The sequence below is a fragment of the Choloepus didactylus genome, chromosome 12 (assembly GCF_015220235.1).
Source record: "Choloepus didactylus isolate mChoDid1 chromosome 12, mChoDid1.pri, whole genome shotgun sequence".
Lineage (NCBI taxonomy): Eukaryota > Metazoa > Chordata > Mammalia > Pilosa > Megalonychidae > Choloepus > Choloepus didactylus.
In genome coordinates this window covers 14,075,074-14,090,768 of record NC_051318.1, presented here as the reverse complement: position 1 = coordinate 14,090,768, position 15,695 = coordinate 14,075,074, and the positions used below count along the sequence as shown (strand labels likewise).

Genomic DNA, 15,695 nt, shown 5'->3' with positions numbered 1-15,695 from the left:
TGACCCCATTCTATAGTACAGATAATGGTTGTCTCACCCTGGAGCCATGATCATGGGTTTTGAGTTTGTAGCTTGTAGTTCATGGTGGAATTGCTATTGTTTGCCTAGATTCCATGGGGTAAGACCATCATTCTCCTAACATGAAATATGTATAAATTCCAACAGTTGCTGATTTAACTAAGATATATTGCCAAGTGGCGCTCACGTTAGCTTCTTCCACCCTATTCTGCTGCCCCCAAATTTAGAAATTTGCCCAGCAGCCAGCTAATAGGGTGATTTTATTCCCTAGTTTTTATTATTACCATCATCATCAATGTCATTATATTTATTATATTTATTATGCCTTCAGCATATGGGTTTTCTTTTTTGTTGTGCTGTAAACAGTAACCTATTGAGTCAAACTGTTTAAGGTGAAATTAATTGCAAAATATTAAGTATATTTGGCATGGAATAACAGAAGGACATTGGTGTTTTTATTCATGAGTTGACTTCCTCTAACAAAATAAATGAATATTTTAGAATTTATTTCTAAATTCACACAATTAATACAGAACAAATTATTACATTACTTATTGCTCATTAACCTTATTCATTCATGTAGTATTTATGTCCAAGACACTATGATAGATTCTAAGAGAAGAAAATAAGTGAATTTATGTGGGTCTTACCTGTGAAGAGTTTGAAATCTGGTAAGAGCGATTAGATATGTGAGTGCTTAAGTCTAATAAAGGGTAGAAAATTACTGTCTCAAGTAAAATACAGATAGTGTTATCAGATTTCAGAGGACTGAGAGATGCCTTTCATTTGGGATTAGTAATGACTTCCTAGAGGAGGTAGCATTTAGGGTTATCTTTGAAGTCCAAGCAGGATTTAGATGTGTAGGAAAGGAGTTGCCCTTATGCTCATCTCTTAGGGGTTAAATTGCATCTCAGCAGAGAGGAGAGCCAAGCAAAACCAATGAAGTGGAGAGAAATTCAGGGCCAGACTAGAAAGCTACAGGATGTTCCACCCCTGAAGGTTGGAAGAAAGGGGAAAGCTTGGAAAGGGATATGGAAGCTGGATTGTAGAGGCCTTTGAGTGTGAGGTTAAGATATTGCGATTTAATAGTTTAGACATTGAATGGTCAAAATAGAATTTTAGATCAAAGAAAGTATTGTGATCAGAGCAATTTGGGGCAATGAATCTCTCATGTCTTGGAAGGTGAGGGGTACCAGGGAAAACCAGATGTAAGAATACTAGTTAGGACTCCAGGTATTCCAGGGAAGAGGGTAGATTGAATTTTGTGCTCCAACCAAGACATGTTCTTTATCTTAATCCACATTCCCGTGGGTGTGGACCCATTGTAAATAAGGCCTTTTGAAGATGTTATTTTTAGTTAAGGTATGACCCAACTAATCAGGGTGGATCTTTATCCGGTTTACTGGAGTCCTTTATAAGAAGAAGAAATTTGTACACAATCAGTCAGAGGAGGCCACAGAGGAGCCAGAGGCTGGAAGTCAGCAGAAACCAGAGAGCAGATACAAGAAAAGTGAGATCATCATGCAACTGGCAGTGGAGATGCAAGTGAAGGAACCCCACGGATGGAGGCAAGCCAGCGGCAGAACGCTTCAGAACCTGGGGAGAAAGAATTCCTTTGCAACACCTGGATTTTGGACTTCTTGCCTCCAAAACCATGAGACAATAAGTCCCTGTTGTTTAGCCAACTCATGCGGTACTTGTCATAGCAGCTCTGGCAAACTGAGACAAGAGTGTAAACCCAGGTTATGGGGATGTGTTTGGAGAGGTAGACACATGTCTTGAGAAGAAACCGTTCAGCAAAACGATGGTCTAGCTCTCAGGAGCCAGGCCCAGCTTGCCCTCTCAGTGCTTATGTAGGGTCAGAGTTGATTATCAGTAATTACGTAAATGGTTGCTTAATTACCATCCAGTGGATCCTGCAGGCTCGGTTGGAGCTTATAACACTGGAACATAACCTGTTCTAGGGTGTCAGAGAAGAGTCTTCTCCAAGGAAATGATATTTAGGTTCTTGAAAGATGAGTAAGGGGTGATTGGTGGGGGGTAGACATATATGGGAAAGGGTGGGGCAAGAGCTTTCCAGTCCTCAGCGAGCAGAGTGCACCAGCCTGAGCTGCTGGGGAGCAGGAAAGGGGCCGCCTGCAGGGTGTCTCAGTGGAGGGGGCCTGCTCAGGCAGCTGAGCTAGTTTGGCTTGGGCTCTGGAGTGTTCTTTGTCAGACTCCGGTGAGCATTTCCAGCCCTGGAGCATATCTGGGCCCTGGACAGTCAACGTCCTAATCTCCCTTTCTCCATCGCTGTGGCAACCATGGATCAAAGTATGTCACTATGTATTTGCACTGTCTCCTCTGGGGGATGGAGATGCCACCACCCCTAGCTGAGATGGCTTTGGCATAGAGAGAGAGGAGAGTGGCTGGAAGAGAGGACAAAGCAGTCAGAGGAGAGTCAATTACCTGGAAGGCCATGCGAGGTGGTGGGTACTCACCTCTGTGAAAGGGTTGAGGTGGGAGAGTTACATGATTGGGTTTGTCTCTAAAGAAGATCTCTCAGACTATCCTATAGAGATACAAAAGGGTTTGGCCAAGAGCATGTGTGTTTTCTGTTTTGTTGTTGTTGGGGAGAGAGTGGAGTGGAGGCAAGGGTGGAAATCAAGAGAGATTGTAAATTTGAAGACCAAGATATGGCAAAGGATTGGATTACCTGTTTATTATGTATGGTGATTTACCATTCTAAATAGAAGCAAGTTCTTCTTACACTCCTAATTGCCATTTAGGAGGATGTATCTGTCCCACCCACCCCCGTAGGAGTGTAGGAACACAGCCCCAATTTGAGACCACTTGAGGCCCTTTCAAAGCCTGTGGACCCTGATCTAACAGAAGCGCACCTCTCCTGCCCACCGCCAAGCGTTTCCTGAAGCTGTCCTTGACCCCTGCCTGCAGGACACCCCAGGGCAGCTTTGCTTGACCCACGGACTAAGGTCCCAAGAGTAGCTACTCTGCCCTCTGAGACTCTGTGCATTATGTCACCAAGAGCGGTGATTTTTACTAGGAAATTCTCTCCCCCCATCCATGGGGAGAAGCCCAGGTACATATCAGTGCTGTTCACTTCAAGCAATGTAATTGTTGGAAAGGAGTATTTTTGGAAAGGTGTGGGCACATTATTCATTTCCGAGAATGCTTCCAAGAATTTTGCTTTGCCTTATTTTCGCGTGGTTTTGGATATAATTTTCAAAGCGCTGTTTCACTGATGGAGTTTGTGATGATTCATTTCAAATTTCAAAACAAAATTTTCCACTCAAGCAATCAGTAGATCAGATCTCTTCCAACCGTCGCAGCCTTAGCCTTTCTCCCATGATCTGCCCACAGCTCCCAGCCTTTGATCGGAAAAGTGTCCTAGGTTAAAACCAGGGATGTCACCTTTGCGGTGACCAAAATTTATCAAAACACTTGGTGTCAGGCCACACCCAAGTTTTCCACTGGTGCATCTAGGCTGCGTATTTGAACGTCCTCTTTGAGGTGGAACACAGCCATTGGCAAAAGAACATAGACTCAGTTTTGATTTTAAAAAGGTTCAGATTTTTCTTGGTGAAATTTAAGAGGAAAGCAATGGGAAAGAATATTCTTACTGGCAGAGAAAGTTCTTAAAAATTCTGTTCCTGATTCCCCACAGTCCACACCCTGGAAACCTTTCTTAAGTAACAGGGTCTTTCAACAATTTTCGAGAAGCCTCTTTTATACTTTTTAATAAATGTGCTACTCTAAGATCAGACATTTTATATACTGAAATAAAAGTGTGCGTGTAGAAATGAAGCTTAGTCTGCCTCTCTCTGCCTATGGCATTTCTGGGTCATGTTAGTTTAAATTATTTACAACCTGATGACCTGTACCACATTCCTATAAATTTGGCTGTTTTAGATAATATAAATACTGATGAGTTTCATCGTTGCACAGTAAACTATTTTTGAGCAAGACTGCAAATGTTCTCAGAGATTACAACTTCTTATATTCAATTATTTACTTATTTTTTAAATGAGATAAATCAATGCACATGTTCTATATGCCAGGCTAATCCAATAGTGTACATAAAGCCAAGTTCCCTGCCCTCAGAGGGCTCACATCTAGTGAATTCCTGCCTTTTGAACAAAAACTGCAGTTCGCACAAGTATGCCAAAGGGGAGGTCAGAGTGAAACAGAAGGTATTCCGAGGAAAGCTGAGCAGGAACTTCTTCCCTGAGACGCGGAAACGGAGTTGGAAGATGAACAGGAGGGTGCTAGCTGAAGGGTAGAAGGAAAGGGGGTTCCTAGCTGAGGGAAGAGCCTGGGGTGAGAAAGTGTAATTCCAAGTAAAACTGGGGGAACGATGGGGGGACGGGCACAGACCGCCTTGGCGTGATGAAGATGGAGACTAGGAAAAAGTCAGACCTTCTAGGCCTTTTGGGACAAGTGAACCTTGTGGATTTTAAGTGTAATGAAACGCATTGACAGGTTTTAAGCAGGTAGCCATATGATCTGATTTTTTTTAATATAGCCATCCTGGAAAGAATGATTATTGGGGCCCCACTAGTTGTTGGTTTAGCATCATGAGAAGGGATTCAGTGGGGAGAAGTGGGTGGACTAAAGGGCTGCCTAGTAGGTAGAATTGCAAGGTAGTGTTGTGTTAATTAACACTTCTCTACGCTACCTGGTCAGACCATGTCCTAAATTTGTCAGGAAGATGTGATACTGCAGACATGAAGGCCAAGATGATATTATCTTTTGAAGTAAGGGTATGTGCAATGATAAGCTGGCATTTTGATCCCCTTTAAAAATCACAGACGATGCTTTGTGCACAGTTTGGAAAAGGATTACAATAAATGAAAAAGATCCAGAGATGAGCAGTAAATGTTCCAGGGGACGGAAGAGGAGATAATAACTAAGTGACCACCTCTGCCGTCTGGGAAACCTGCAGAGAAGATGGAGTGTGCTTGAAGGTCATCAAATCCCAAAGCTCAAAAATGAAGCAAATGCAACTTGCTTACTAAAAACTAAAAAGACAGCACACTCTGGAAGTTTTACAATTTAGGCAGATGAAACTGCAGCTTATGAATCTAAGTTACTGGTTACTAACTCAATGATTATAATAGGCTTAAAGTATAACCAAATATCCCAATTCAAATGCAGGATTTTTTCATCCTGTTTTGATTTACTTTAAACAAAGTAAAGAACTGCTCAAATAAAGCTCTAACTTTAGAGGTTACTTTTCTATATAATCATGTTCTGCCTCACATATCCTCTAGCACTGTTTGGAAACACAGAATTGGGCTGGAAGGGCCATTGTTTGCACTCAGTTAAATATTTCTTAGGTTTTCATGTCTCTTTTAATGAACACTATATTAACATTCAAACAGTTGGGTTTGGGTTAAATGTTGTACGACATGTGAACCAGAATTCTAAATTTCACCCTTTTAACTCTAGCTGGGAGTTGATTCGAGATCTATTAGTCAGGGTAGGAATAGCTGCTGCAACAAACTAACCCCAGATCTCAAGGGCTTAGCCCAGCAGAGGTTTGCTTCTCATGTGTGTCACATCTCATGGAGGAGGGCACTGTGAGGGGGAGCTCCACTTAGTACATGGTCCTAAGGTCACTGTCAGCCTTGACAGTGGTAAGGGGAAGGGGGGAGGAGAAGGGTCTCCTGTTCCTTAGTCTTGATTAGGAAATGACCCATCCCTTCTGCTCACATCTGATTGGCAAGAACTAGTCACTGAGCCCCATCCAGGTGCAAAGGGTGGAGAACATCATTCAGCTGTGTTCCCAGGAGTAAGACGCGGCTTTGCGGCCACGCTAGATGACTGTTTGGCGTGAACAGTCTTTCCATAAGGTATACTTCCTTTGCCAAGTCCATTATTAGTAAACAAAAGTAAAAAGAGAAATACCAAAGCTGGAGTTTCATATCCTTAACTTTATACGGCAGAAATGTCAATAGGAGAAAATCCAGCAAAAAGCTTAATAACTGGGAACTTAACCCAGCACTTGTTCTGAATGCAATGATGATCACTAACATTTATATAAACTGCCTTTTATAAAACTCTTGCCAATATTTTATATCTCACTTTACAGAGGAAGGAAAAAATAAATTTTCTCTTGGTTAGTATGTAGTGTTGGCAGCAGAAAGAATAGTGTATAGTGTAGTCCAGGTAATCCCCAGATACGAGCAAGTGACGTTCTAAAAGTTGATTTGTAAATTAGTTATTTGAAACTTGGACTCCATCTTCACTCTTGATCTAAATCGACAGTAGGTGGTTGGCATTGCACCTCCCTTGCATCTCTGAGGTCTTACAAGTTAGGGGCCAGGGACTCAGTTAACATTCTGGAATCTGGGCTGCTCAAAGGTAGTACTGGTGGAAGGTTCTTGAAATGAACAGGCAGGAAAGGGAAAACTCAGCTTTCCCTTTCCGACCGAAATTTCTTGGCAAACACGTTGATGTCAAGGGATCGGTGCCGTCACCACCTCATTGCATCCTCCTGAGTCACATGTGAATGAGGTACTGCCTGTGATTTTCGATTCAGGTGTTCCGCACATGCTTACTAAATTAAATGTACGTCGATTAATTCACCCCATCTGTTTTCTTACTCTTTAAACCCTATCTTTTCTGACTATCCAGTTCTACACTGTAACTTTGCCTTCAAATTTTGCCTTTTGTCAGAGCCATTACTGAACACATTTTGTGGTTTAGCTGGGCAATGAGGTAATGTTTTTTAATGAACATTTAATTGGAATGGTGTATTTATAAAATGTCATCAACCTAGCCCTTTGGAGTATTCCAGAATAAGTTCCTTGATCATTTTTGTCTGTTTGGAAAACGAGACATACTTTTCTTATGAATGGCACTTTTCCCAACAAATATTTTCAAGGATGTTTTTATGTGCAGCATTTTTGGGGCTGTTTCTTCTGATGTGGCTGGCAGAGTGAGTGGTCTTGTCCCACTCGTTCACAAGACTCTCTATTTTTGACTGTGTTTCCAAACCTCCTTCAGCTAATCCTACAGTTATATATGTCCCTGGAGCCAACCAAATTTTGCAAATGATCCACAAGTTGGGTACAGGGGGCACAACCACTGCCTTTGGGCCACTCAATTCTGAAGCCATCACGTGGTATTGGCTTTTAAGAGAAGGCGTTAGCTACCCAGGACCCCTAGTGTTACCACCTCTTTGCTATTTTATCACACTTTTGATATAAATAATAAGCACCATCATTAGAGTAGGTTTAAAATCACTTGTAATCACAGTCGGATCTCTTCCAAATGTGACTAAGTGCTTTTATTAGACTAAGCAGATGCGAAATTTTTCCTAGTCTCAGGCCCTGAGCTTTTAGGGTCTGGGCATTTGGGACTGGTAACGCCCTCCAATCTTACTGCACCTCAGCTGAGGGTGGATCCGATCCTCCATTTGCAAAAGGCTAACTGCTCTCAGACCTGTTGAGTCGGACGCCAGCTGTTCTGATGCACTTGGGCAGCTAATCGCTGTCACCTTTGCCAGGGGCTCGTCTAAGCCTTCGCGTGCAAACGATGGGTTTTTCTGTTGGGAAGTGTTCTGCGCTGTGCTAGTTAAGCTAAGAAAACCAAGGTTTGGTCAGATGCTCTCTCTGCACGTGCACTTTTGATGGATCCTCCTTAAATGAATATTTTAGAGCCTTGCCCAGTTTGACCTCTAGTGACCCCACCATTCAGCAGGCACCTACATGCCCCCGCTATTTTTCTTTTTTGGCTTAAAACGTCCTTTCCCCTCTCACTGCCCCCACTTTCCACTATACTATTCCGTGGCATCCCATGAAGTAATGGTATTACTAGACTTCCACAGATGGTGGTTAAATAATGCTCTGAAGGCTGGTTTGGGGAACCCAACAACTCACCTCCATTTTGGGGTGGTTGTTCTTTTTCCCTACCCTATCAAAAATCCTTATTTCAGATTTTACATATCTGACTTAAATAAAGGCAGTTATACTCCAGAAAAGATGTTTCCTGAGGTGGGGTAGAATCCTAACTGTAATTTCAATCCAGGCGAAGTGGGAAGAGATATTACATAAAGAACAGGCTTCAGGAATCAACTGAAAAGTCTCGCTGGGCCCCGCCAGCCTTGAACAATCAGCAAACTGAAGCCTACTAATGCCCCTGTCCACAAATGCCTCCTTAGGGCTTCTTTCCTTCGGGACTGCCTTACTGACAGGTTTTAACATGGAGTGATGCCTGCGGCTATGTGCTATTAAAACAGTTGAAATATAACCCAATAAGAGAACAGTCGATTCCTCGGAGATTTTCCCAACAGGGTGTGCAGAGAGAGGACTTGTTAACTTGTTTAGTGATGCTATCTTTTCATAGGCTCTTGGTGTCTCCCAGAAACTCAACTTGGTTTGGGAGTTTCTCCTCCAAGGTAATAAATTATTTCCAGAAGGGATCAGTTTTGACTTGGGAAGGAGATACTGTGTCTGACACTGACAACTCCTATTTGCAATGTTGACTTATCCCTCCTCAACACTGAACTGAAATAGTAGATTGATCCTGTCAAGTAAAAGTTTAATGTTTGAATGACCTTCAGCATACATGTTTTATTTACCAGCAATAGTGTTCGCTATCACAAGTTGGAAATGAATCCATTGCAGAACTCTTGAAGCAGTGGTTGGAAAATGTCTTTTAGATTTCCCTGTCTGCTCCTTCTGTTCAGGCCAAATTGCCAGAGTAGTGTTAAATAGTGTCTCCAAGGAGGTGTTCTTGTCACATGTTAGCTCACAAGCCTTAGGTAGAGATTTCCCCTTTTAACTGCCTTTTAAACTCTGTCCAGCTTTGTGAATTACTGAAAAGTGAACCTCCAAAGCTTTGAATATAACTATTTACTAGTGCATCAATTTGTTGCCTTCCTAAGGCTAATTTAGCCTCTTCCTTACTTCTTTGAACTTTCCTCTTCTTTGACTTTTGAAGTCCTGCCTAAGTTTCTGACTTCTATTCACCAATTCTCCCTTCAGCCTTGCCATCACTCCTTTCTAAGCCGGTGGCCATATCTTTCCCTGTTCTAGACTAACACGTGTTCTCCAGTGACCCTCCCTCTGATTAGAACTTTGCTTAATGCCAGTCTGTTGATGTCACTTTGATCAATCCTCCCTTCTTCACAGATTTTCCCATGTAGCGTCAGGAGAAGGGGCATAGCCAAGAGCTGGATCCAGGGACCCACTGTTTCCAGAGATTCCAACTATGAAGTGCCGTGATGATCACACTCTTTTAGGGAAGTCAGCAGACCTTGACTCTTTAGTAAAGCGTGGGCAGACAGGGGAATCCAGGCACCCAAATATGTGGGTATGGCAGCTGCTGGATTGGAAATTTTAACACATGTATTCCTATATACCCGGACTGTAAACCACAGATCTGGATTTATGTGTGAAAGAGAATAAAAGGAGGTCGGCAGTGTCGTTCAAAGAAACTGTTCCTGATCTTAAAATAAATAGGCTTTGACCCCTCGGGATAAACACCAGACTTTTCTCAGCAGGCCTGGCTGACATGAATTAGGTAGTTCTGTTAGGGTTCTGCCTTAGTGGTGGTGTCTGCATTGTAGTAGTCATCCTGAAAAAGAAAAAAATATGTATCGGAAAAGATAGAAAAACTAAAGCTTCCAAATCCTGGTTGTATTTTCTAGACCTTCCTCGTTGGATTGCTTATACTCCCCCCAAATTATAGACTCCAAAAGAAGTTTATGTAGTTGCATCTGAAAATGCGAGTAGTGGATCTACCTCAGAATCCTTTAAGAGTTCATTAGTAATTGATTTTGTATTCACATAGCTGTCTTTTGTTATAGGGCCACAATTCTAATTTAGCAAAAATTAAAGGTGAATTATAAATGAACTCATGAAAAATGTCCAGTGCTGGCACTTAACAAGAGCAATTCATGTGTTCCTTTCCCTTTCATTTTTTTTAAACCAAAGAAAGAGTTTAATATCTATAAAAATGTCAGTTTCAATACAGATCAAGTGTTGGGTTTTTTGGTTTGTTGGAACCCTGATTTTGTTTTTTTGCTTCATTTGGAGAGAATATAAAATGAAACAATTTCAGAGAGCCAGAGAGATTGGGAAGACTGTTTTAGAATCACAGATGAGGCAATTTTGCAATACCCTTACATTTTGATAGATGTGTCTAAAGTTCTATTTTTGTGTTCTAAATGAAATAGTTTGCAGCACTCAGCTCCTTTGAAGTTAAGAGTAAACTCTTGGTTTTTTCAGATACCGCCTTGGCTAATGGTCACGCCTCAGACTATTTATTTGTTGGCAATATTGTTTACACGGTAAGTTTATCTTTACCACACCTGTAGATTTTACCTCGCTAAAACCTTGATGTAGTGATTTCCTAATTATTTCAAATCCTTAAACTAGACCTTATAGTGTCCTTAAAGTTCAGAATGGTTGTGAAATGCTTCCTTCATTTTTTGATAAATTACACCGAGTCAGGATTTCTAGACAGGTGAGGAGAGGACCCCCCCCTCCTTTAAATGACCCTTTCACATCAACCTGTGAAAGAAAACAACTCAAGTAAAGTGATTGCCCAAGTCTTCCAGGCTCAGAAAGGGGCAAATGGAACTGTTCTTTCGTGAGCAGACAAACACTAGAATGAGGGTTTTTCTTGGTAGTAAACCTGCCTAAATGTTTCCCCAAACTAACCCTGGAGAATTAGTTACCAAGATGGTCCTCTCAAAGTGTAACCTTGGAGGACCTACAGAGGGCAGGCATGGGATTTCTCATGGAAAGGTACAGTAATTCAGTTAAGAATAACATGCATTTCCGAACTCCTATTTCTTTTCACAGTATGTTGTTGTTACTGTTTGTTTGAAAGCCGGTTTGGAGACTACAGCTTGGACTAAAGTAAGTTTTTTATAGAATCATTTCTCTCTCTGGTACAGATATTTTTTATGCTATGATTTCTTTTTAAGCCATAGGAAAACAATAAGCACTGTCTACCTATCTTATTTTAAATTTTGCATGTAAAAATTGTGGTTTGATGTCTATTATGGCAAATTTGCAATCTGAAGTTTCCTAGTGAGTCATTTGCTTGGCACTTTAATACTCTAAGCTATTAACAGTCATCTCATTTCGAAAATATATGCTCATTGTAAAATGAAAAATATATAAATATACACATACATGCACAGAAAATACAGGACAAAAAAGAAAATTTAAAATTTCCATAACTCTACCACTGAGAGAGAATCACTGTTGACACTTTGCTATATAGCCTTCCAGACTTTGTTGTGTGTGTGCATATGTGTGTCTTTTAGAAGATGATGCATTGCAGAGCATATTGTTTTGTAGTCTTTTTTTTTTCACTTAGAAATATATCACGAAATTTTCCATGTCTTAAAAGGTACTTCTATAAAGTCACTATTCAGGATTAGAGAATTCAATTGTATAGCTGTCCCATCATTTATTTAATCAACCCCCTATTTTAGGCCTTTTGGTTATTTCCAACATTTGGGGATGATAACCATGCTTCTTGTTTTATCATGGAGTGCTATGATGTAGCTGTGGTTTCAATAGGCTCCCCTATTGCTGGGGTAGGCAGGTCAGGAAGGGCTGCGGAGAGAACAACTGCCAAATCAGGGATTAGTTAGAAGACAATGGCAGTTAATCCAGGTGAGCAATGATGATGGCTTAGCCTGGGGTGCCAGAGAAGGAGGTGATGAAAAGTAGCCAAATTCTGGATGCATTTTTTATTTTAAAAAGAAAAACAAAACCCAACAGAACTTGCTGATAGATTGGATTGTAGGGTATAGAAGAAAGGAAGAAGTCAAGATCTTCATATTAAGAGGACAAAGGAGAAATCTGTTAACAACTCAATAGGTGCTCAAAGGGGATTTGTTAAGATGCACTATCCATTGCAGATTTTTTAAAATCTTTGGAAAATTTAAAGAACAGTTGAAGTTGCAGCATGATAAATAAAAACGTCTCATGCATTTTCTTTGTTCAACCCTTCTCTTACTGGATTAATGAGCCCTTGTTTTACAAAACCCCAAGTTGGAGCAAGTGCTTCTGATGAATTGAGAGATGCCTGCTATCACTATGGGATGGATCTAGGGGAACATCATCTGTGGTAGCAAAAGGACTTTCATCTTGAGGTTAGTTTTAGGGCACTAGTCACTTGAATTAATTATTAAACATCTGGACATGAGAAGATTAGAAAGCACAAACTCATCTGTTCCCGTTTGCTAATGCTGCCATGATGCAGAATACCAGAAATGGCTTGGCTTTATAAAGGGGGTTTAACTTGTTATGAAGTTAAATATGAAGGCCATGAAAATGTCCAAATTAAGGCATCAACACAAGTATACCTTCACCAAAGGAAGGCCAATGGCGTCCAGAAGACCTCTGTTAGCAGGGAAGGCACTTGGCTGGCGTCTCCTTGCTCCTAGGTTGCGTTTCAAAATGTTTTTCTCCCAGGATGTTTCTCTCTAGGAGTCTGGGGGGTGTTCTCTTAGTTCCTCCCAGGCAAACTCGGGACTAGCAAAAGTCTGCTTTCAATGGCCATCTCCAAAATGTCTCTTCTAGCTTCTGCTCCGAAATATCTCTCCTAGCTACTCTCCAAATTGTCATTCTTAGCTGCTCTGAGGTCTTTCTGTTTGTGAACTTTTTATAGGGCTCCAGCAATTAAATCAAGACCCACTCTGAATGGGCAGGGTCCATATCTCCATGGAAATAATCCAATCAAACATTTCACTCACAGTTGATTGAGTTATATCTCCATGGAAACACTCAATCAAAGGCTTCCTACCTAATCAACACTAATATGTCTGCTCCCACAAGATTGCATCAAAGAACTTGGTGTTTTGGGGACATATTACATCCAAACTGGCACATCACCCTATCTAGGGGGCCATCAAAAACTTTCCCTAAGGAAAGGTAACTTGGACGCTGAGGTTCTGCAGTCAGTCTTTGCATGCAGAGAGGCCATGCATGAGTATCTGTTTTCTTCTGCAGTTCAGTCATCTGGCCGTCTGGGGAAGCATGCTGATCTGGCTGGCGTTTTTCGGCATCTACTCGACCATCTGGCCTACCATTCCCATTGCTCCAGATATGAAAGGACAGGTTAGTGCTACTTGCAGTAGGTGAGTGTGCTTTCTGCGTCTGACAACAATGGTTAACTTCAGGAGGTGCTGCTTTTTGGGGAGTCATCTCTGTATACATTTGCAATCCGTAACCCTAATTCAAATGTACATGCATTAGGCTGTTTGCCGACTCTCTCTCCCATCTGGTGGTCGACTTTTGAGCGCTTATCATGCACTCACTAAGGGGCCGACATTTTTGCTATACAAGTCACTTAAGCATACTGGTCTGTGTGGTTTCCAGGCTCAGCTTAAATAGTGATATTTACATATTGGGGACTTTTCTAATAGAAATTTAGTGAGTTGCTCCTACCGTCCAAAAGCAAAGAAATGATGGTATTAGATCACATTTCACTCAGTATGAAAACTTATTTTTCTACCTAAGCCATGTTATTTTAACCTGTTGGTCGATTGGTTTCCATGAGGCAAATGATATCATTTTGAAATATAACATAGCTGACTGAGAAAAGTTTAAAGAACAGTAATAATAAAACACTGAAGACCACGGTTTTCACTAGGAATCGAATGAGATGATTAATTCTTGTTGTTTTCACATAGTTGAACTTCTGAGTGGGAAATCTGCTAAGTTTGAAGAGCTGTTTATCATTTCTGTCTTTTCTCTAAGGGAGAGTCTACCTGGGGAAAGGACATCATGAATGTGTAACTTGTTGTTAGAGTCAACTTCGATATTCTTTTTACCTGATGTCTGCCTCTCTCTGTTTTGACTCAGTGGTTTGTTCATTCTTTGAGATGTGGTAGGAAAGTATTAAACATAAAACAAAATATTTTTCAACACTTTTGAAGAATCATTTGGCTGGAGAGTGCCAAAAACGAACCTGAAGTTTCCAAAAGGCTTTCTGCTGACATGGGAGGAATTGTATGCCATCGTGAAGAAAAAATGTGGAAAGTATAGTCAGTAAAGGGAAATTCCTCATCTTGGGGACTATTGAAACAGTACTTCATCCATACCGTAGTCAACCTTTGGTTCGGGTAGGAAATGATCTGGGAAAACAATGCCTTTTTTTAAAAAAATTTTAAGAAATGTTTCTAGTGATTTTTATAAACCAATCTTTGTAGTTCACAAAACAGTAGTTTTTTTAGCAAATGAATGTGGTTCTTTGGACCTCTGTAATTAGACTAGTGTCTCGTGGCAAACATTTCTCACCAGAGTGCTGGAGATAGACTTGACACACAAAACATTTTATTCTGTCTATTCACGGCATCTCAAAACTGTTGAAAAGGTGCATTGTTTCTTCTGGGGTTTCCTAAACTGATTTGATTAAATATTTCTTTGTCTTGTTCATTATATTTGAAGTTTTTCTCACGGGGAAGAATACAGGTTTCCCCTTGAGGGCAAAGGAAAGGAAGGACTGTAGAATTAAAGAGCTGTTCTCCCTTGTCAAAGAGTCTTTATCTTCCCTAAAGCACCTCATATTGTGGTACATATCCAAGAAGACAATCAGACCCTTAAGTCCCCCTGAAAGGATTTTGTAGATTTTTTTTTATATCAACTTTCTTCATAGATGCAGACACACACATGCGCTCCCACACACACACACACACACACACACGCACACACACACAGTTTAGAGAGAACTTTTCATTTTCTACATTCATGGGTAATCAACTTTCCAGTCTGACAGGCTGCCCAGAGCCTCTGTAATCTAGAACTTTTCTCGTAATCTTCATTGTCTACCCAGAAAAACTTCCTCTTCTCAAATCCCTTAGTATTTCCTAATTTCTTCTTGTTAAAGATAGAAGTGTGCTTTCCTTGGTAGAACAGTCTCTGTAGCATGCTGCAGACTAATCATGTTTTTTTTAATTTTATATTTTAATAACTTTTTTATTAAAGAAGTAGATTTACAGAAAAATGCAGACAGAGAGTTCCCGTCTGCCCCCCCACACACTTATTTTTAACACTTTGCATTAGTGTGGTGCCTTTATTACAATTAATGAAAGAATATTATGATAATTGTACTAACTGTGCAGTACGTAGTTTACATTAGGGTTCACTGTTTCTGCTGTGCAGCCCAGTGGTGTTTTTTTTAAATTATAGTGACATATATACAACCTTAAATTTCCCCTTTTAGCCACATTCAGATATGTAATTCAGCGGTGTTAATTTCATTGACGGTGTTGTGCATCCATCACTGCCATCCATTGCCAGAACTCTTCCATCACCGCACACCGGGAGTCCATACCCACTAAGCAATACCTCCTATTCCCGGTACCCCACCCCAGCCCCTCATAACCCACATTGTAGTTTCTGACTGTATAAATGTGCGTTCTAATTATTTCATACCAGGGAGACTGTACTATGTTTGTCTTTTTGCGTCTGGCTAATTTTGCCAACACGGTGTCTTCAAGGTTCATCCCTGTTGTCACGGGTATCAGAACTTCATTCCTTTTACAGCTGAATTATATTCCATCGTGTGAATCTACCACATTTGGTTTATCCATTCATCTGTTGATGGACACTTGGGTTGTTTCCGTCTTTTTGCAATTGTGAATAATGCCACTGTGAACATTGGTGTGCAAATGTCTGTAACAGTCCCTGCTTTCAGTTCTTTGG

The 15,695-nt window shown here is 40.8% G+C and overlaps 1 protein-coding gene across 1 annotated transcript in view; it reads left to right on the top strand.

Moving 5' to 3' along the window:
* Nucleotides 1-15,695, top strand: part of ATP8A2 (ATPase phospholipid transporting 8A2) — a 505,799-nt gene that overhangs the window by 350,967 nt on the left and 139,137 nt on the right. Inside the window, exons 30-32 of the mRNA XM_037800280.1 lie at nt 10,254-10,315; nt 10,833-10,889; nt 12,999-13,106. Of these exons, the coding sequence (XP_037656208.1) occupies nt 10,254-10,315; nt 10,833-10,889; nt 12,999-13,106 (227 nt within the window). The remainder of the gene's footprint in view (nt 1-10,253; nt 10,316-10,832; nt 10,890-12,998; nt 13,107-15,695) is intronic.